At 39.3% G+C, this 23672-nt stretch overlaps 1 protein-coding gene across 1 annotated transcript in view; it reads right to left on the bottom strand.

The window, feature by feature from the left end:
• Positions 1–23672, bottom strand: part of DCHS2 (dachsous cadherin-related 2) — an 88495-nt gene that overhangs the window by 4787 nt on the left and 60036 nt on the right. Inside the window, 11 exon segments of the mRNA XM_042829684.1 lie at positions 854–992; positions 3935–4221; positions 5555–5685; positions 8603–8754; positions 10524–10735; positions 11590–11700; positions 15135–15992; positions 17175–17384; positions 17596–17730; positions 21221–21460; positions 22326–23166. Of these exon segments, the coding sequence (XP_042685618.1) occupies positions 854–992; positions 3935–4221; positions 5555–5685; positions 8603–8754; positions 10524–10735; positions 11590–11700; positions 15135–15992; positions 17175–17384; positions 17596–17730; positions 21221–21460; positions 22326–23166 (3316 nt within the window).

Raw genomic sequence — 23672 nt, 5'->3', positions numbered from 1 at the left:
ACCTCTGGGTAAGGATAAAAGAAAGGCCAGTTAAATATTGAGTAAAAAATAGACAATTTTATTTGGGCGAGAAATTTGTACGTTCAGTGTTTATAGTTAGCATCACTCAATAAAAATGCATTCAAAAATTTACGTCATGAATGCCTGGAAACAAAAAATAAGTGATATGCACTTGCACACTGAACAGTTACACATTGTTTTTCCAGTATCTACAACAACTGAAGCTGACATTAGCAAAAAATTATATGCACATATGTATATCGAGACACACACACCATCTTTCTACCTCTCAGGGTATTACAACATTACATCAGAAAAATCAAATCAGTAAATCTGTTAGCTACTAACAAAGTTGGTGTACTTCAAACAGTGAGTTCTCAAATTAGAAAACTTTTAAATTCCACTTTAGATAACTGAATAACCAGTACTGCAAAAAGCATACAGTCCAAGCTGTAGAGAACCTCCATTATGATAGGCTCAACTTATTTTGAAAAGCAACAGGTATGAACCTAAACTTAATGCAGCTTAGTACATGAGCTGAAAGGCCCTGAAACATTGAGCAGTGTAGAACAGTTTCTCTGTTAAACTACATCAGAAGAATAGTACCTATGCTAATGGATGTTGTGAAGTAGATGTTTTGAGCATGGTTCACGGACAAACTGAGAACTGGTCTTTGATGCTGTCAGTTCTTCATCAGCAATGCTAGATGTAGCCAAAATATACAGTGGAATTGGTGAAATAACACCAATTATTTCTAGAACTGATCATTGGCAGCAAGTGAGGAAGTGGAATAATACGGTTTTTCAGTTTACAGTGAAAAAGTGGAAATAATAAACCATGCTTACAGACTCACCATTCTTGCGATCAATGGCAAATCCTTTTGAGGAAGAGAGGATTTTGTAGGAAACCATTCCATTATGCTCTGAATCCCTATCCACAGCAGAGAGAGTCATAACAGTGGTACCCACTGAAATAAACTCCGGCAAGCTCACCTGTCATATAAAGAAAAACTGAGTTTTGAGCAAACTTCATGAAAGGTTTTGAACATAAACAATTGGTTTTCTTTCATTTAATCTGATGCGGAAAAAGGAATACAGTCCTTATCCTTAGTAAAGGTTTCACCTTTCCTTAATGGACAAAAGAATAAAGAACTATTATGCTGAAAATGATGCATACAACAGAGTCAGGCTTTATAGAAACATTTAAACAGAAGTAAAATTAATCTATTCAGGCTCCATTTGATGAGGTTGATGAATCCCTGAATCTCTCTTCAGTAATACACTAACAAGAGGAATACTTTGCATTGTACTACAACTAGGACTGGCTTTACTCCTTCCTTTAAGGAACACGTTGATTTCTGTACATGCAATACAGTTTGCAGTCCCATTCTGCAGAAACTAAAAAAAATAAAACGAAACCAAATCCTCAAAACTTGAAATCCCAAAACTTGAAAATCTCAGCACAAGTCCGAAAATTTACCAGACTACTCCAAATAATTTTTCAGGTTTCTCCATTTTCTACACATAGCCTGGGACAAGACAGGCCATTCCCTCCTTAAAAGCTCACCCACACTATTTATTTTTGTAATGAGTTTCCTTTTACTTTCTAAATTCAGTTTCAAATTAATAGTAGATACAAAGGCAGCTGCTTCAAGTGTTAGTCTAAATCATTTCAACATGCAGATTCTATGTGCATATAATAGACATACATGGTATAAATATGAAAACGATTTGAAGGACAACAAAAGGATAAAAATTACAGGGTTATGAACTATATATATCATTGACTGAGGAGAAGCAGTGCATCTTACTGTTCAAGCAACATATCATCAGGACTGCAGACAGAGATCAGCTGTTTCTGTTAGCACAGTCAATAGAGTTACACTGATTTACAGCAGGTCATAACACTGCCTGTAACGTTCACTTTCATCCACACAACCTCTCCTAGCACCTGCATAAGCAAGGACTTTCCTAAATCATTCTTCAACATCAGACACACACATGAGAGTTAAGGAAAACTTAAGGCCAGATTCTAAAAATCACTTGAGCATTACAAGTGCATTTTTTCTGGGATTTTGACTTACAGGTTTAAGCAGACGACTTACACAAATCCTAACAGCTCAGGTACCTGAAAGTTTCACAGGTGCCTACAGTCTATTCCAGTTATGTGAGTGGCTAAGCTGCTTTCTGTGCACAGGCTCAGAGGTTAAAATTCTCCAGAACATCAACTACTTAAGCTTATTCCTCAGAGCTGCCTGAGATTTGTAAATGAAAATGGCTCTGAGCAGACCCAACAGACACAAACAGAACCAAGACATGCCAATAGCTGACCTCACGGGCTCGCAGAATGGCTGAGGCTGATAGGCACCTTTGGAGGCTGTGCTGTCCAGGCCCTGCTCAGAACAGGGTAACTTAAAGCATGCTGGCCAGACTTGTAGCTATCTCCAGGGATGGAGGCTCCACGACCCCACTGTCAGGACAAAGTTCTTCCTGAAGTTTCAGTGGAATCTCCTGTGCTTCAGTTTGTGCCCACTGCCTCTCGCCCTGTCACTGGGCACCTCGGAGAACAGTCTAGCTCTTCTTTACACCCATCAGGTATTTACATACAGTGGCGAGATCCTCTCTGAGTCTTTTGTTGCCAGGCTGAACAGTCCATGCTCTAGGTTCTCCTGGGCAAACCCACAGACTAGCCACACATGAACGAGCCCTAAGGAGACAACTTCCCCTCAGTTCCAGGCTGTCTCTCCCCTGTCCATAACCCTAACCTAAGCCACTACATGTGCCTAGTCTTAGCCCAAGCTCCACAGCCTCAGTATCACATGAAGATGTCAGGCCAAAACCCTCTCAGCAGTCTGATCCCTACCTTCGGGAGCCTTGTATGACATATGTTCCAATTCCTTCAATCATCTTAGTGGCCCATAGTTGCTAAAGCAGCTTTTGTTCAAAACATTGTTGGACATCTTGACGTCTAAAACAGTCTAGCATTCAAATCTCTGTCCAGAAGTCCAAAAGTTGATCTGTGTCCTTGCAGTGGAGTTCCCAGGTCACAGCCTGAACCACTATGTGAGCACGAGAGGAGCTGGGGGAGCCTAGATCCACTCTTCCCCTCTCCCAGTCTCAGTGATGCTTCCAGGAGCATGTGTGCAGTCTGAGTCTGTGTGGGCTTCCCCCCACCCTTCTCCTTACGGTGCACCAGAGTTTGAATCACAGAAGTCTGCATTTCTCAGCCTCCCTTTTTTTCAGGCTGTTGCTGGAAGGGGTAAATTAATTCCTCGTTCTTTGATATATTGCTCTGTGGTGCCTGTGTCTCAAATAAAGGCCCTGTCATTGCCGTTGTTTGCCTTACAGTCCTCCTTCTAGCAGGAGCTGCTAGGGAAGTCAAAACTGGTCTCCCTCACTGCCTACAAGTGTGCCATGGCTGTAAGACAAGGCTACAAACTGCACATGCCTAACCTATCACAGGGACAGCTGCTACACCTCTGTAGAGCTGTGTAACTGAAAAGGAAGAAATACATGACATAGTAATTGAGTCAGAATAAATTACCAACTTTTTTTTTTTTACTATTCTGTCAGAAGAATAGTGTAAGAAGTCCTGAACAACAGACACTGCTCACCAAACCAGTTTTGGATTATATGCAGTAACTTTGAGTGATGAATGTACAGCACAAGGAGTACAGCTGGCATTCTCACCACCGTTCTTCTGAAGCCACAAAACACAAACATGAAAAGCGAACAAAAGCCTTTGGTCTTTTTCACAGAATTCCTAGGAAAGGGCAGGGATTTCTGAGAAGAGCAGTTTGTACAGTCTGCTTCGTGGAGACATTCCTTCTCAGGGGTGATCAAACACAATTTTAACACAGAGATGAATGTGTACTCCCACTCCTTGTCCTCTCACACAGAGTCATCACACAGTTGTCTGTTTGCTGCTTCCTCACCTGATAGAAATCCTGAGTAAACACTGGTGGGTTATCATTGACGTCCAAAACATAGACTGTGAGTTCTGCTTCTGTCTGATGGACAGAGTCTGAAACCATGATTCCCAGCTTATACACAGCAGTTTCTTCAAAATCCAGTGGTTCTACCACTGAAATTACACCAGTGTGTTGATTGATAGCAAATTTCATTCTAGAACTTTTATCATCAATTAAGTCAAACTGAAGTGCTGGGCTAGAGTCCGCATCAGTTGCTGATACATGGATCACTGTAAAACCAGGCAGGACATCTGAAACAGTAATTTTCAGAGTAAGTCACAACTAAAGATAATGTTTCTACTTCTTAAAATCTTGCCTTTCCTAATACTAAATCTTAGACAGAGGTAATGCCAAAATACCCTTAGACTGTTTCTTCACTCGGAAGAGGAACTTTCATGTTCTTCCCATCAGCAAAATGTGGAAATGTGATATATATTTAGCTGACATGAATTAATTGCACAGCATCACAGACTTCCACAGGGATATTTAACTGAGGCATAGTCCCCTGATCTTTGTACAATCAACAGCTGTAGTCCTGAAGCTTTTCCACAGGAGGAAGGGGCCATCAGAGAGACATCCAGGCAGAGCCAAGTACAGAATTTTAAGAGACTGATGTTTACTTCTCTGAGATTTAATGATGGATACAGACAGCTTTTGTCCTGTGTCAAACTGACAGATCAGGAATTGCAAACAGAACCCCACTATCAGTGATAATCGAATCAAGCCTAGAGTCAACAGAGATTAAACCATTTCCCATTTGCATCCCTGGGGCATTAAGCTTTAAACACACTGTGCCATGCTCTGGGACAAATGTTCTTCAACCGAATAGAAAAGCCCAAATAATAAGCAAGTACTTTACAGTTTCTATACTTCCATGACTCCCATTCTTGTCATTACAAGTGGAAGCTAAATTCACAAAAAAAGCTATAATAAGCAGACAGCCTTCATGCCTTTTGCTAGTAGGAGGACTGGACTAAGTATTTACAAACATGTTGCTGTTACCTCAGTGCATCACATATACAATGCCTGCTATTTAAAATTCTGAAAAGACTTGAGATATGTAAATGCTAAGCTAATGTCACACAACCTTACCAACTGATTGCTACAATGAGAACAGGATCTGAGTCTTCTTCTTCATGCCATCAACCAGATCAAACTACACTGCACTTTAAGCTTTCATTCGAATTTACAGGATTACTTTCATCACAGTGAGCTTCAGTATGCCTCATTTCTACCAATGCTGGTTTTAGCACCAAGTTTTGTTATTGCAGAAAAGAATAAATTGAAGACATCTGATCAATACGGCACTGGAGTCCAAAATGAACAGACTACAGATGTACTTCTGCAGTTTCTTCTCTTTCTGAATTGCCTATAGTTTTATGTGAAACTGTTCTTAAACACAATATCTAAAGAATAATGCCTCTGAGAACAAAAGCAGATCATAGTCTACTTAGATATTTCAATATTAATATGACCCATTGTCCATTTGGCTGTTATCTCTTGGTTATACGAATCACAGAAAACACTACGGTGGTCTGACAAATCCCAGTCTTATACATTACCTAGCTGTATCATCACACTTACTTTCCGGGACCTTCACTTCACCACGTGGTTGAACAACTGGAACATTGTCATTAATGTCTACCACTTGTATCCTCACAACACTTGTGGCAGAAAGCCTGGGGTTTCCTTTATCAGCAACTTGTACAACCAATCTACAATTAAAGGAAGCAGCAACTGTCAGAAAACTGTCAGAAAACAGAAAACTGTCAGCATCTGTCAGAAAACACAGAAATATTCACCAGGAAAAAAAAATAAGTAAAAAGATAAGCTCTCTCTGCTCCTTGCAGTTCCTCCTATGTTTGTCATGGTTTTATGATTGTTGGTTATTGGTGTTCCACATCACAACATCATGTAGTGCACCGGGAGTTCAAGTGTTAATGCTCCAGTTCCAGGCACCTGTCCCAGAAGAGAACAACTACACACCGCAGGGTGCTTTGTGGTCACAGAGGAGCTATAACCGCTGGCAAGGTCACCTGATGCTCTCTTTCTTCGTCAGGCTCTCCTCCCTGCTGCTCAACCACACTGTGCATCTCAGTTCAACGTTGTGGTGGGGCCTATCCACCCTTCCGACACTCTCTAATTATATTTGATCTATTAGCTTCAGTTCTGATTATACTGTATTATGGTGTGCTATCTTGCATTCCAATACCATATTTAGTAAATTAGTTTGTTTCTCCTCAGATCGTTGCCGCTGTTTTTAATTATTTCAGGGTCCCGTTTCCCTTTTGCAGAGGCGTGGATTCACGAAATCCCTCCGCCCTGCTGGTCACAGAACTGGACCGAACCAGCCTGTAAACCATTGACAATATTCCATCTTTCCCCAAGATTATGACAGGAATTAAAAATTACATCTGACTCAACAGGTGCTCTAAGAAGGCAACTGATTGAAAGCAGAAGACATCAAGCTACACCAGGGCTTGGCATCTCTATTGAATGTTTTGGGTAGGAGCAACTGTTCACACGTGTGTCAACGTTTTCTGGGTCTTTCAATAAATCATCTCAGTGCTTCACTTCCTCCTCTTAGTCGAAAATTGCTATTCCAAATGTCAAGAAGATACTACATTCTAAACATTCACACAACAGTATGGAACAACAAGGCTGTAACTCAAGCTGTGGATTGCACTTCCATTCCTGAGCCATGCAAACTCTGCCCTGGGTGTCTCAGTGGTTTCCTATACTGAGAGAACACACAACTTGAACTGCAGACTGGTATTCAATCAGTGATCACATATAATTCCATACAGAAAGTGTATTTTTTCTAGAATGATTATTGGTAAGGTACATATAGAAATATTTTACTACAAATAATCACTTTCTAGGGTTTCAGGAAAAAACTCTCAAAAAAATTTCAGCCAAGGCTAAATTAAGGTTCTGTCAAGACTTCCATTACAAACTCTCTTGTAAGAGACTTAGAACTTCTAAGGATGAAAACATTCAATTTAGATAAAATAAATAACTCCTTGCAAACTGGAAAGAATCAACAGTCTAATTCTGAAATTAAAGAGCAAAACAGTTTTCAAAACTTCTTTTGTTATTCACTCCCCACCTCGTGACACAGATTAAAAGATGATGAGAGGGAATATGAATATTCTAATCCTCAAACAAACTGCCCATCGAAAAATGATAGAATTCCAACTTAAACATTGACATAAATCATGTTTCCAGTTACAGATAGACACCAGAATTGCTAGGATTACATGTCCAGTGCTTCACTAACCATAAACGTCCTTCCTTTGGAGGATTTATTCCTGGCATTCTTTTAAAGTACTACATGCAAATAAAATGTATTACTATTTATCACTATTATATATCACTATTTAAATAGTGACTAAAAATCAGAACTGATGTTTTTGATTCAGTGAAAAACTGAAAAATAAACTGCGAGTGAAGTGTTGTATTAATTTATTTATTAATTTAAAATAAAGCATTTTCTTTAGGAAGCTATTATCAAATTACACTTACATTTTAAAAAAAATCATATACTGTTCATCTTTCTCATGTGGTTTTCTAAACACTATTCTGATTCACAATAATTCTGATTGGATGATTAAAAATTTGAGGCCCCACACCGCCATGTGGAAAAAAAGAAAGGAATTTCTACTAACACATATAAAGCAATCTAGTTTTCATAGAGATTGTAGTATATAAGAAGGATACATTTATGAATCAAGATACTTGCACTTTCTCTTCAAAGCATAATTTCTTACTTTCCCCGCAAGGCATGATTTGCTTTCTTTCTAAATTCAATTATAGCATGCCTGATAAAATGTCACATTTACTTGATATCATATTTACTCACAATTTCTAGGAAAACAGAAACTAATACTGAGCACAGGACAGCTTATAGATATAATCAGCTTACAGAATAATTTTATCAAATGATGTAGAAGAAAGTTTGAAGTATATTCTATTTTAAATCCGAAAGCAGATCATGAACCAAATCCAACAAACAGGGACAAGTTCTTTCTCTCTGTCTCAATTATTATTTAAAAAAAATTAAAAAAAAATTAAAAAAAAAAAAGGATCCAAAAAGGAAGAGCTGTACATATTAGATACAATTTCTTCTCAGAAAGAGCAGCAAGCCATTGGAGCAGGTTGCCAGGGGAAGAGGTTGAGCCACTGGCCCTGGAGGTGTTCAAGAAACATGGAGATGTGGCACTGAAGGATGTGGTTCAGTGGGCAATATTGGGGGTAGGGGTACAGATGGACTAGGTGGTCCTGGAGGTCTTTTCCAAACTTAATGATTCTATGAAACTATAGTTCTCAGTAAACTAAAATCCAGAAGCAGTCGTCATTCCTCTGGCGAATCATATTCACTTTTATCAGTGAATATTGCAACTGACAGAACAAAACTATTTTCCTTCCCCTAACAAATAATCAGAAACCCACGCTAGAAATGAGCAGCTTTAGAGCTGTTTTCAGTGCTGCCTAATTTTGCACCCAGGTTCTGTAGGTAATGGATATCAGCAGAAAACTGTAAAATACATGTTCTAAGCAAACTTACCTTAAAATTTAAAAAAAAAAAAAGCTTTTTTTTTTTTTTTTTTTTTAGGAACTCTGCATACAAACCTATAGCATGAAGCCTTTTCATGATCGAGGACAGTATTAGTTGATAAAGTCCCTCGTGCTGAATCAATTAGAAATGCTGCATTTTCATTACCAGACAAAATTGTGTATTCTGTTTCACCATTCAGCTGGCTGTCAAGATCAGTTGCAGATATCTGTTAGGAAGCAAATCTGAGGCTTAATTCAAAATGGTAGAACATGATTTTGTAAAGAAAGCTTTATTATATTTCTGGATGCATTCCTCTTGACTGCTCAAATTTAAGCAAACACACACACTGGTCCCCAGCATAAGTATTATGGGAGGTTGTATGGGAACTGCTGAATCACGGCCTGAACCTCTGATTGATCACCTGAGGTTTGCAATGAGCCCTGGGAGCACAGGTGAAGGCAATTCTCCTGTGCTGCTGGAAAGGGTGGAGCCTGGCTGCACCTCTCCTAGACCTCATTTAAGAGCTGACTGCTAGTAGGGAAGGATCTCTTTTGGAGATTGCTCTTCTTGGAGTCTTTTCAGTGAGCCCAGGACAAGGGTAAGCCTTACATCCATTCTTCTTTAGCGTGATAATCTGTTTAGCCTAACTTTCCTTAATTATTTCTTAATTATAACATCTGTATATTCTGATTACACACAAGCCATGAATTCTCCTCTTGAACTGAAATAGCGTGCATGAATTTCCCTGCACAATCTGAAATCCAGCTACACAAGGCATTAGGTATGATATAATATATATATAATCATTTTTACACTGCTTATTTGTATAGGTTGTTGTTAGAATTCTGTCTCTGTTGGGTGACTAAAATTTACTTTCTCACTGGTCCAGGACTACCCCTTAAGATATTACCACTATACAGTCAAAGAATAAGTGTAACTAATTATTAAGGTTTTCAGAGCTTTTGTGGGATAGATTTTAACTTACTCTACAAAAGCACAAATAAAAAAAATGCAAGGGGGCAGAGGGAATCTATAAAACCAATATAATAAATAACATTCAACAGCAGTAACAAGTTTCTCAAAGATTTTTCCAACTCTTCAATGAGTTGTCATTGTATTTTGCTAGTTCCTGAAGAAGCATTATAATGAGTGTGGGATCCAAACCATGGCAGTGACAACCAGTCACTGAATAAAGAAAACAGGCTGTACATTGTCATGAAGTTTTGGCTACACATCTGGGTTGACTGCCTTTTGATCTTTCCCTATTGCTGGACACGTTTCTCTTAATGCAATGTCTATCAATTTCTAATCACTTGGCCTGTGAGGCAGTTATGGCTTTCCATTTACGTAATGTCTAGAGGATGAGTATCTTTAGTACCTAAGATGCAATTTGCATCTTACTGCAACCTGACTTGCAATGCAAGAACATGTACTGAGGAAATCATGTGATCTTCTAGTCCAACATCTTTTGCTCTTACCTGGCCAGCTGGAAATGCTTTTAGATCTATTCAGAGGAAGAAATGTTGCCACACTTAAATTCAGACAAACTCCTTTTTAAGCATCAGATTTTAAACTGAACACTTGAGGTTTAACTCCATTCCTGGTTTGATGGGTTGGAAGTACTCTTTTTTGCAACTATGGCCCTTTCACAGTAGATGTATTAATGCAGGGTCTAGCCTACATCATAACTAGAATTGTGAACTTGATTAACATTTTTCCTCTACTTGAGGAGAGAAACAGTAAATTCAAATCTCTTTAATATTAAGTCCAGCTGCACAACTAGTAAGAAGATAAAGAATTCTCCCCCAACTTGATGAAACTGAGAAGAGTTCTGAAGTATGGTCTACATAAAATGTTTTACATTGTGCAAAGAATCCACTCTCAGTTTTTGAGAGAAAATCATCCAAGACAAATTGAGCAGGACCGCATTTGTTATCCAATAAATCCAATTTCTTAACAACAGAACTGAGCCTATGAAGATATGTTTCCTCTTACCTGTATGACATCTGTTTTAGGTGTTTGGCCTTCCCATACTGATGCTTTGTAAGAGCTTTGTTCAAATTTAGGTACGTTGTCATTAACATCTTGTATCAATACTGTAACTCTGCATAGCGCTGAATTTAAACTATTTTCGGCCAAGATCGATAGATGTATTTTGTGCTTAACTTCATAATCGAGAAACTTTGGCTCCTTTACTGTGATTGTACCTGATTATAAAATAAATCAGAAGTCTGTGAAAACAGCACAGAATTTAAATGAGCTTCTCATTGCATCCTCCCTCTACATGACACCATCCTCCACACACAATTTTCTGTACTCTAACAGCTATGTTTTCACTGATTAACTACCATGCAATTTCCTAAAACGAAGACCAACTTGTTTAGAGGTTGTGTTGCTACATGTGCTGCTCTAAAGTGACAGCAAACCAGCTGATACTCCTGGCTCTCATCTCGGTATACCCACATCTAGCCCTTCACCTACATTCAAGTAGAGCAGTAGCTTTACCTGTATCTAACTGACACGTAGGCAGAACAGTGCAGTTTCTTCTGATGTGGTGAGCTCTCCCAACAAAAATAATCACTGATTGAGACAACAGGCACAACTGTGTACCTCCACATTACACTCAAAGTTCCCTTGGTTCTTTCCTGATTTTTTCCAGGTTTTTCCTGGAAAAATTAAGCACAGGCACTTTAATAGCCCCTCATCTGGACAAAACAAAATCATTTTAAACTGTCCATCAGCAGTAAACGTGATAGTTCTAAGGAGAGTTCACTGCTTGATGCCTGAAGCTATCAGAGTACTCAGAGGTGAAAACCAGAGGGAACTCAGACATCTGTTATGAGTACAAACTATTCCCATTATTCCTCAGGAAAAATACTTTGTCTATGCCAGCCCAGAGAGACTATGGCTGTTCAAAAGGCCAAGTCTCCTTCTGCTGACATTTGGAAAGAGCCAAGAGCTGACTGGAGGTGCTATGCCCTCTAAACAGGCCTCAGACAAGGCCACGCTTTAAGCTACAGACAGACAATTGACAGAAACAATAAAGAAAATACAAGTTTACCTGTAACGGGGTGTATGGAGAATACGCTTTCCTCTTCACCAAGGATGCTATATTTTATGCTTTCTCCAGTAAATTTGCGTTCATGAGCTTCTACAGTTAGAAGTGATGTACCTACGGAAGGAGCACGACATCTTCATGTCTGCTAAAGGAAGGTACACTGTAATTTGGTATTACTATGAGTAATAGCAGATGCACAGCCAAATATCTGTGTATTAGCCTAGCTGCTTATTTATAGCTTAATAAAGCAGACAACAAAGACAAGTCTTCCGTGATCTCTCATCATCATGGCACATCAAAGGAAAGGCACTACCCCTCCCTCCTTGCACAGTAAATTAGTCATTTGATTGAAACTTCATGAGCTACTTAATGAAAATATGAGTTTTTAACTTCTGCTGATTGCAAATTGTCTCGTACCACTGAAATTAAGTCTTACCTGAAGCCACAATTGGAAAAAGATAGCATTGATTCAGTGGAAGGCAAAACAGACACTGGCTATGAAATTCCCTCTCGGAGTGTCTGGAGTAGTGGCTGCATTCCGTTTGTTCAGGTTATGCTATCTTGCAATGTTTTAATTCAACCTTTTCAGGGATTCTTCTAAAAAAAAAGTCCCTTTTAATGATACGCATAGGAATGCACGTTACCTCTGAAACACTACAAGGATGTTATTTTATTTATTGTGCCGTTTATCTCAGCTCTATCTGGATTTTTGAGGAATACTTAGGATGAAGCATATGTAAAAATTTTATGTAGCTATTTTCTGAGAATGCAACGCTGAAACAACGTGCATAGCCATGTGTTAAAGGCAGCTGAATCCAGCAGAATCTTGATTCTGTGCAACAAGTAATGATTTAAAATAAAATACAAAAAATGTGAAATATAAATTGTATTTCAAATATTAACAAGAATCATAGCAAGCTTTAGTAAGGCCGTTACTGATACTTCCAAATAACTTACTGTTTTCAAGATAGCAACTGCTACTTAATAGATTTTGATTGTTTAAATTAAAATTAATTTATTCCATTCAGCTGTGATGGAATATTACCACCATACAACCTTTCCAACAGTATTACAGAGAACAAGCTATTTAATTACATAACAAAGCACATGCTGCTCATGCAAAATTTTGGAAGTAAAGGCTTTACCTTTATAAAATATTCTTAGTTTCTATCTGCTATATTTTGGGTTTCTTAAGCTTTATTTTAGTACTGGTAGCCACTGATTTTAAAACCAGGAAATCTTGTTTTAAATAGATTGTAATTTACTCCTAAAAATTTGGGAATCAAAAGCATAAACACACCAATCATGACAGATGCATTTTCCTGCACTAGCGAATATACTTATAGGATATTTACTAGAAGAGTTCTGTAAATAAAATCTAACCAAAAAACAAATGGATATAAAATTGACACTGTTTCTTTCGAAAAAAAAAAAAACAAAAAACAAAAACAAAACAAAACAAAAAAAACACAGTGGGTGCGTTCTGAATGATGGTGGGTTGAATTTTCTTTGCTGGGTATATGGGAACTGTTGGATCACGGCCTGAACCTCTGATTGCTCACCTGAGGCGAGCACTGAGTCAGCCCTGGGAGCACAGGTGAAGGCAATTCACCAGTGCTGCTGGAAGGGATGAAGCCTGGCTGCACCTCTCCCGGACCCATTTAAGAGCTGACTACCAGTAGGGAAATATCTATCTCTGGAGACTGCTTCTTGTGGAGCTTTCTGTGAGGTTCTAACACGGGTGAGCACTTTTCATTTATCTGTGATTATCTTTTCCAGAATGGTAATCTTACTAGCCTAATTTCTCTGTATATTTATTGATCCCATAATTCTATCCAACATCTGCACACTTACTGATCTCACACTGGGCAACTTTGATTTACAACAGAAAGCAGCAAAAGAACGATCATTTATAGCATCCCTAGCTAAAGATAAAAGAAAGCATAAATCAAGGACTGCAGGATGTTAATATTTCTCTCCTAATACTGTTAGCAGTTGGTTTGTTTGTTGGCTTTAGAAGAAACGCTACCAGAAATAGAGCAAGCAGCAGTATTTCCATTTGAATCCCTGGTTTTCTGGGACTAGGTTAACAAAATGTTGCTCTCAATTAGAATACATCAGTGTCATAGTTTTCATTCTTTCTTCTGTAGTGAGTATTGTAGTCTCTTCCTTCCTCTGTGGTCACATAATCGATTCATCCTTGCCCTTTTCTTCTTGAGATCTCTTAGTTGCTAATGAAAGAAAGTCCTAAGGTGCCCACCCAAAAGGCGATTTTAGATGAAATTAAAGCTCCAGGCCCTGGGCTTTGGCTTTCATTGTTTACACTGTTTTGAGTTTCAATTCTTTTAAAAATAAACTTAGAGCTTTCCCATTTTATTAGTTAAGGTAGAAATAAAATTAGGAGGAAAAGCCACATTTGTTAATACCAGTTCTACAAATAATCAGTATGTAATGTAAATCTCCCTCAGACTGAATACGCTGGGGCTATTCATACTTGAAACTAAAATTTAGGGGTGAGACCCTCTAGCTTCTTGCTCAATCTGAAGCTCTGCTAAATTTCCCGTAATCAAAATATTTTAAGTTGAATCAGATTAACACCAGTCATCTCTCTTAAAACCCTAGAATGGATCACTCGGCCCCATGGACTTGCACACATTCAATTTCACGAGGAGGACTTGGACTGTTACAGTGGGACAGAATCCACTCCCCACACCCTCACCTAGAGGCTCCTGGCAGACACAGGAAGCCTGACCACCCATGAAGACTGAGGCAAAGCACTCATTGAGCACCTCAGCTTTTTCTATGTCTGAGGAAGCCAGCTCCCCATTACCTTTCATCAGAGGGTCAACACTCTCCTTGATCTGTCTCCTCCTGCCTATGTACCTGTAGAACCCCTTCTTGTTACCTTTCACATCCCTCACCAAGTTCAGCTCCATTTGTGCCTTGGCTTTTCTAATCCTATCTCTACAAATGCAGACAACAGCCCTGTATTCCTTCCAGGCTACACAACCCTGTTTCCACTTCCTGTACATTGCCCTTTTTTAAGTTTAAGCTGCAGGTCCTTGCACATTGGTCACCTGCTTCCCCCGCTCAACTTCTTCTGCTGGGGGATGGAGAGCCGTTTTGCTCTCAGAAGGGTGCTTTTAAAAAGCTGCCAGCTCTGTTCTGCACCCATGCCCTTATGGACAGTTTCCCAGGGGATTCCATTCAGCAATTCCTTGAGCAGCCGGAATTTTGCTCTTCTGAAGCATAGATCCTGACTCTGCTTTTTGCCAACCCTGCATTCTTCAAGATCACAAACTCCACCATATCATGATCACAACAGCCCAGGCTGCCTCCAGTCTTAACCTCTATAATGCTCTCCTCAGTGTTAGTGAGCACTAGTTCCAGTTAGGCTTCACCCCAGATCGGTCCATCTATTACCTGGACCAGGAATTTGATTCATCCAACTTCACTTTTCCCTGCTACTGCACAATTTGTTACAATTACCATCCCAACTAGAGAGGAGATAGCAGGTGCAAGAACAGGGAGGACGATTTGAGACTCACCTGCTGCACTGTTCTCAGGCACACTTGCTTCATACAGGCTACGGCTGAACAAAATCTCCTCCTCTTGTTCCTTTGTAAAGATAATGACCAGAGTCACAGCTGTTCGAGGTGAGGTACCTTGATCTGAAGCCATCACTAGCAACTGTGTACTGAAGTCTTCAGAAGCCAAGGGCTCCAGAAGAACGATGTCACCTGTCTCTGAGTCAATCTCAAATAGAGTTTCTGCTGCCAACAAACTAAAGACAATAGCTCCGCTTGGCCCCAGATCCACATCCTCTGCTCTCACAGTGGCTACTGTCTCATTCACTGCGGTTTGGACAGGCACAAAGGCCCTGATGGGGCTCTGCAGAAACACCGGACTGTTGTCGTTGACATCATCGATGTGCACCACAATGCTGGCAGTGCTGCTTCTTGGCAAATGGGAGCTACAGTCACTCGCCACAGCCCTAAGATCATACTGGGACTTGACCTCCCTGTCCAGCACCTTTGTAGTAACGATGGAGCCCGTGACACTGTTAATGGCAAACGCTCCAAAGGTGTCTCCAATGAGTGAGTATGTAACCTCGCCATTCGGGCCGTTGTCCCTGTCAGAGGCAAAGAGGTCCAGGATGGCTGTGCCTTCCTCTAGGTCTTCTCTCACAGAGATGTGATACTGGTTCTTTTCAAACAGTGGGCTGTGGTCATTTTCATCCAGGACTGTTATGTACAGCAGCGCAGTGGAACTCCTTGGTGGACTGCCTAGGTCGTGGCACTCAATTACAAGAGTAAAATTGCTGACATCCTCTCTGTCTAAGGTACGAGTGACCAGCAGTTTTCCAGAAGTATTGTTTAGTGTGAAGTATTCTCCAACGTTCCCACCTTTCAAACACAAAAAAATAAAATCATGGCAAACAACTGCGCTTGGAAAAAGAATCTCTTGTGACTACCACAATGTTTACTACAACAACATGATCCAATTGCAAGGGCAGCTGGTGTGCTCATGTATCCTTTGCGCATTTTATTCCTCTTATAAGAATTTCATATAAATCAGCAGGTGGCAATGACAGTAAATACAGAACATCATATCAATTTACAGAACAGCTATTTTGTCAGATGTGTCTTTTTTTTCCCAAAGCTGCACACTTTACAAAGTCTCCTGTAACTATGCTACATCACAAGATGACCTGTTCTCAACCTTAGCTACAAGTTCCAGAAACCTATAAGGCATTGCTGACAATTGCGATTAGTTGCTCTTTGCTCTATTCTACAAATTTGTTCCTTGGAAATGAATAGTTGCACTTCAAGGTCTTGATTTTGGGGGAAGGAAAAGAGAAAGTAAATATGAAGCAGTTGACAGAAGAAAAGTCAGCATTTTCAGTTGTAGTGAATGGCATACATACTTTATAACATGTATAAAGACCAATAATGGCAAATAAATTTAAAATTGTAAAAGATTGTGAAATTAAAACCAAGAAAACAAAGAAATTCTACAGTTTCTTCAAAGAAAAATTTGTCAGCTGGTATCACAGTAGCTATCTTCTGCTTGAGCTAATGTTGGGAGCCACAAACCAAAGTAAGCATGGCATACTTGTATTTGTGCAAAGATTTTACAAGAGGCTTTGAACAGCTGTGGAGCTTACATTGACATAGCAGACTTGAGGAGAGTTTGGCAATATGAAAACCAAGTATTACTTTAATTGGTGAGTGAAAGCTCTCACAAAATAAAATTAAAAAATAAAAATTTGATTAATTCTTGCAGTTACTAAAAGAGTATATTTATGTTCACAGCTTCCACAACTACAATGAAAGGGATAAAATTATGCATTTGTGATGAATGCCTTCTTGCAGGATTTCACAGCTTTTGTTTTCCTCCTCTGTACCATTTCAAATTCAGAGAGCAGATTTAAAGTTTACTTGGAAAAGGCTTGTTAATACTGACAAAGGGGTGAAAGACTTTTTTCCTCATCCAGCACATAAAAAAAGCATGTGACAAGGCCTAAAACTTGGACATTGTTGTTGATACGCTTCCTGATCTAACAATAACAACAAGATATAACTTACCACTTATTTTGTATCTTAGAGCTCCGTTATTGCCAGCATCCATGTCTGTAGCCCTGGCAACGTAAACTGCTGAAGGCTGTTGATTCTCTGGAATACGTATCTCAAAGACAGGAAAGAAAAACTCGGGAGAGCTATCATTTTCATCCAGCACTTTGCAGACAACTGTCGCTGTGCTTGATAGAGATGGAGTTCCACCATCTCGAACCAAAACTAAGATTTAGAAACAGAAAGCAAATACGGAGGCATACTGCTCCTTAGCAATAGCAGAATAGTCATTATTTTTTGCTATAAATAGAGCACACGCTTCCCTGTTCCTGAATATATCAGCACTTCCATGTAACCCAGACTAACTCTGGCAGTAACACCACAGCCATTCTCACCTCCCATTGCACAAGCAGTCATAGCTACTTCATGCTGTTACCTTTAATACTGTAAACCTCCTGGGTTTCCCTGTCCAGTGATACAGTTGTTAACAATTCTCCACTGTCCAAATTCATCCTGAATTTCTCATATCCAGGTCCTGGTAAGATATCATACTGAAGCAAGGAATGTTGTCCTAAAAAGGAACATAGAAATGCTAATAAAACAGTCACTCTCCTTACATGCCCTCTTTTCCCCCCACCTTCTAGGAAATAGATTAGAAATGAAATTATTACTCTCAATGCTGAAACTGCTTCTTCATTAACAAAAGAGATCAAAATTTAAAAGTGGATCTTCAAAATCCTTGTACAGCTACTGCATTGTGTGTAAGTTTTCCAGGCATTCCAAGAGAGCCCAGCAGCATTTTGAGGGACCCAAGGCAAGTTACCAAGTTTAAGTTAAAGATTTTCCCTCTCTCAGTGTTTTTCTGAATGTCATTTTCAATCAGTTCCTAATTAGATCTACCATTTGTATACAATACTTGAATATTATTCTTCCTGTCCTTCTCTAGCAATCATAGCACAGAATCATCGAGCGGCTTGGGCTGGAAGGGACCTCAAGGATCATCAAGCTTCAAACTAGGGCTGCCAGCCACTAGAATACGCACTAGATCAGATTGCCCAGGGCCCCATCCAACCTCCAGGCATGGTGTATCCATAAACTTCTGGGCAACCTGTTCCAGCACCTGACCACTACCTCAGTAAAAAATTTCCCTTGACACATAATCTAAATCTCCCTTCCTTTAGTTTAAAACCATTCCCTCTTGGTCCTATCATTATCTAGAATAGTAGGATAGTAGAATAGGATAAAACTGTGCAGGACTTCACAAGTCATGCTTTCAAAGCTGCCTGAGCTGAAGGAGAAATGGGATTCCACATTCCTACTAGTTATGACCATAAAATAATCTCTCATATTTCTACTGTTTTCAACACCCTTCAGAGGAAAATACTGTGTCCTTTCTATAAGGAGATCTTCAATGAGTTTAATCCCACGTTCTACATGAAGAGCAACTACTACTGCACCTTGTGCAATTGTACTCATTTATTTGCCTTTTTTCTTTTAATTAAGTTTCATTCAGTCATTCTGTGTTTTTTCATCCATCACAAACTTTTGGTAGTGTAAGAACAGTGCACCTGGAAAACTACAGCATTCCTAGTTATACTAAACTTAGAGTCAACACTACATTCTGTTCTTAACTAGAACAGCAGAAAATAAGACAATCTAAGCTGGAGTTGATGGAGAAACACTACTGCAAGAGAAGAAACAGAGCCTACGGTTTAAATGTCCATGACTGCCTTTGTTTGCCTTTGAAGAGTTTTGCTAAATAGTTAACAAAGCTAGTGACATTTGATTGAAAGAATTATTACTGTAAATGCACTTTCACCTACACCAATTCAAGGAAGGGACTTATTCACGAAAACACACACACACAAAAAAAAAAGAATTATAGAAATCTTTCCAGCTTTCCAGGAAGCAGGGTGATTTCATGGTGCTCCTGTTGTAATGTGCAGGTACAAGTTAGTGGTACAAGATGATTTATGTGAAAAAAATCATACAGGCAAAAATTTTAGCAGAGATTTCCAAGAAAGACCTTTTGAAGTGAAATCAAGCTTAAAGCCTGGAGCAGATACGGAGCAGATGACAGCTGCTTGCTCTTCTCTTCACAGATAATCCATGAAGTAGGAAAACAAATAAAACATAAGGCTGATAATGGCTGTGATTGTCAGTAAGAATGATTCCTCCCTGTGGTCAGTTAGGGAACACTTATGGTGAAAAAAACAATACAGGCAAGAAAGTCCTCTACTGAGACTATGCAAATATTCCTGGGATTTGAACTGCAACTTAAAGAGCAAATAAAAACGATATAAAAAATTGGAAGTAAAAAAATCAAGGCCACAACGAGGAGTCTTCTACTCAAAAAGTAATAAAAATGAGTTCTGTTTGTATGACTCCCATATCAATCTCATTTTCTTACATTATGAGCATCACTTTCAGTATTTGGAACCATTCTGCAACATACATATGACACTGGGCCAAAAATTGAAAATGTGAGAAAAAGCCCCAGCAGAAGGGCTCTGGTTACTGGAAAACATATAAATTAAAGTAATAATAATTAAACAAAGAGACAAAATTAGCCAGGAAAGAACCATGAGCAGCAGCGTGTTCCAGCCTAACCTGTCTATACCAGCAGACGCACACTGGCCAGCCTCGTGCCCCCCAGCAGACCTGCAGTGCCTTTCCTCTCCACTCAGCCAAGCCAGCAGTGCTCCCTCCTACTAAAGGCTTTCAAAATGCATCTCCTGCTGTACCTCCCATAAAATGCACAATACAAAATAACAATAATAATAAACTTAATAGGGAGAGGGATGCCGTAATAAGAAAAAGGAATTCAAGAATTCAAGATAGCTATTTCTTTTCTATGTCATGTATCAATTTTTTACATCAAATACTTTGTTTCTACAGGATGAGCCAAAAAGAAAATATATGGGAGAATGAGACAGAGGTAGACAGTAATGCTGCTCAGCTATCATGAAGATTTTCATATATATGAATACTGACTCCTTCCTGATCTTCAGATACTTCACATACTTGTGGGGAAATGGCTCTTCCATCTCTTTTGGACTCAGTATGTGCTCTGCTTTAAAATGGGACATCTTTCTAGAGACAGAAGACCGTTTTGCTAACAGGATTTTTTTTATTATTTTTTTTATAGCACAATCTTAAACAATTGTAAAGATGTGCAGAAAGCGAATCCATGGTCAAGAGAAAATCATTTGCAAAGCAGAGACAACTTTTGGGTCAAATGCAGCACTATCCGAAGGTTTAAAATCTCTCCTCATTTTTTATTTTAATGCAGATCACAGGCTCAGTGAAACTGCTTCAGGTTACATCAACTGCATATACCACGTTTTGCATTACTGAAGGCAAAATTATCTCCAGACCCAGACTATCTGTAACATCCTGTGCATTTCAGATACTACAAAAGCTCAAGAACTTTTTTGTTGGTTAGCGAAGATTCTCACGTTTACATCATTATCTGTGAGCATATTAACCATTCCTTTTATTCATCTACTTTCTGTATGTTTGAAAAAGCGTGTATGTGAAACCATATTTGAAATCCAGGACAGTTTTCAAAATTCCTTCACAGCTCAGGTGCCTGGAAATTCTTGGATGGCAGTGCCCCTCTCTGGTCAGAGGACATCAGTGCATGTTTGCCTTCACGAAACTGGGATTTGAACTTCTGAGATAATTTAAAACTAGTAAAAACTCATTGACAGAAACAGAAGTGTCTAAATATCGAGTCTAATGGAGATGACTATTCTTTTCTGAATGAGAACCAGAATCCTCTAGCTGTTTTCACTCGGAGTGTGTTGAGCTACCCCACATTGCCCATGCACTCAACTTGTATTGAATATGTTAATTAGGGCTGAGGCTAGCCGAGTGTGTAAGTCAGAAGATCTCCAAGCCCTGAATGAATGTTGAGAAAATGAACTAACAGCCATGTTTTGGAACTCAAACGCAGACATTACTCTGGGAAAAGCATGATGTTTGTACATGCAAGCACGGAGCAAAGTAAGATTTGATCAGTCTACAATGTCCACAATAGCAAAAAAGGTTGAAATTACCTGCATCTCTATCCACAGCTTCCACTCTTACGACCAGCTCCCCCGGATCCTGGTTTTCATAAACTGCAGTCTCATAAAGCTGCTGCAGAAATATTGGGCTCTCATCATTCACATCAAGAACAAGGACTGTTAGAACCTGTGTTGCAGAGAGAGCTGGACTGCCACCATCAAGAGCCATGACTGTCAGACTGTAGTGCTCCTGAACCTCGCGGTCCAGGAGTTGGGCTGTACTTAGGAGTCCTGTTATAAAGAATGTAAACAGTAAAGAAGCCTCAGCTCCAGGTTAGGATCTCGACTGCTCCTGCGCTCACACTAAAGTACATTCTTGCCACTGCTGCAAGGCTTCCAGACTTTGGATAATTCCCGTGAGAGCAGCCCAGAAATGCTCATTTTGACAAGAGGGGTAATTGGGATTCATGAAACATCCAGATGAGGTTCAAAGAGAGAAATATGTTACTTAACTCTGAGCTTTGCATTATGCTTAGCTTCATATATCTTCATAGTTGTTGTTAGTTTGCACATCGGTTCTCCGATTAGCAACTCCACAAATCAGTGTCAGCTGTATCACATTATGGATTTAAAATCAGAACACGAATCTGAAAATACTGTAACTATTACAGTGAAATGCTTATTTCTGTGGAATAACAGCCACAGAACTCATTCAGGAACCAGGGAACTTCAAAAGGCTATAGAATAAAATTTGGCAGCACTTTGAGCACCTACAGAATGCATTCTATCTGCAGGTGCACTCCTTCATTCTTCTGATCTCGATTTTGCCTTTCCTCACATCTACAGGTAGCACTGTATACATGTACACAAGCTTTAAGTATGCACTGTGTAAAAAATCAGTGTGAAGCATTGCACTGCACACACTTTCCCCAGTAATGCACTGGAAGGCATTCCAGCACATCTGCACAACACAGTCAGAGTGTCATGCAGAAACTTCTGAGCTAAGTCTCACTAAGCTTTCAGCACTGCCACACTTGTATGGTGCTTGATACTCTGGGTAGAGTGGCACTGTCATTCATTATCCTGTTACTGCACTGTATGCATTCCCCAATACTACCATGATAAGAACAGTGTAAGAACAAGAGAGTCGCAGTACCTGTGATTTTATCCAATATAAATGATCCATTTTCATTGCCTGAAATTAAGTGATACATAACACGTCCATTTCCTCCCTCATCAGGATCCTTTGCAGTTACATGGTGCACAAGGAGGCCCACATCTGCATCCTCCATGACATAGCAAAGAGGTGCAGATATAAAGCTGGGACTGTTGTCATTGACATCCAGAATAACAATTTTTGCAGTCAGAGAATCACGTCTGCGATCAGCCACATTTATTGCCTGGTCTGTTGCAGATACCTTAAGGATCACAGAGCTAGTAATCTCCCTGTCCAGTGGGGATGCTGTGACCAAGGTACCATAGAAAGGGTGAACAACAAATGGGTTTTCAGCCATGTTACTCATTTCCAGGGAATATTGTATTTTGCTGTTTGGAGAACTGCCATCTCCATCTTTTGCATCGAATGTGTAAACCAGAGTGCCAACAGGTACATTTTCCTCTATGCCAATCACTATGAAGTCGTCTTGAAAATGTGGAGAATGATCATTCAGATCTTCTACACCAATACTGAGGAAGACAGTATTATTCTGTGGGGGATTATTATTGTAATCCCTTATAATAACTTGCAAAAAGAAGTGTGAAGATGTTTCATAGTCAAGTTCCTTGGACAGAAAAAGCTCTCCTGTCCAACTGTCTACTTCAAAATAAACATCATCGTCACCTTCAGCGACACTAAAAGACAGTTTCCTGTTAGTTGTCAGATGATTACCAGGCAACTTTACAGAAGTGAATACTCGTGCAGGTTTAAAATTTTCAGGTATGACAAAGTGCTTGAAATCTTGAGAGAAGATAGATCTCCCTGTGGGAAGTGGGATGACCTGTAACAAAATCACAAAGACTGACAAATTTTCCCAATGCTATTAGAGGCAGTGTAACGATAATTATTTTCCTTGACAATTTATTCATTCATCACTTGTGAATATGTTATTGTATGTATGTTATTACATATATGTTGTTCTATGTAGTGTGTATGGCTTGAAGACAGAAAACAAACCTTACATGTTACAACAGCGTTCAAACAGTGCTTAACCAGATGCTCCATAATTCTCTTCTTCGTTCCCACACCAGAAAAAAGGAAAAGGAAAAAAGAAAGAGGGACAAGACTATCTGGTACCCACTGAATCATAGGCATCCAAATACAGGAACTTTGAACACCGCTAGTAGATATTTTTCTTCTCTTTTACAGGGTTTGTAATGGCTTCCTACTAATGCATAAACACCTTCCATTCATAAGGCAACTCATCATGCTGCTCTGTATTCAAAACAAAAATGAGTTTGCTCTCTCATTTCCTCATTCAAGAGAAAAACAAACTAAAGAAAACTA

Source organism: Centrocercus urophasianus, unplaced genomic scaffold, assembly GCF_019232065.1.
Source record: "Centrocercus urophasianus isolate 14NV4802_14NV808 unplaced genomic scaffold, USGS_Curo_1.0 seq_32, whole genome shotgun sequence".
Taxonomy (NCBI): Eukaryota; Metazoa; Chordata; class Aves; order Galliformes; family Phasianidae; genus Centrocercus; species Centrocercus urophasianus.
The sequence above is the reverse complement of the archived record's forward strand: the minus strand, read 5'-3'. Positions and strand labels throughout refer to the sequence as shown.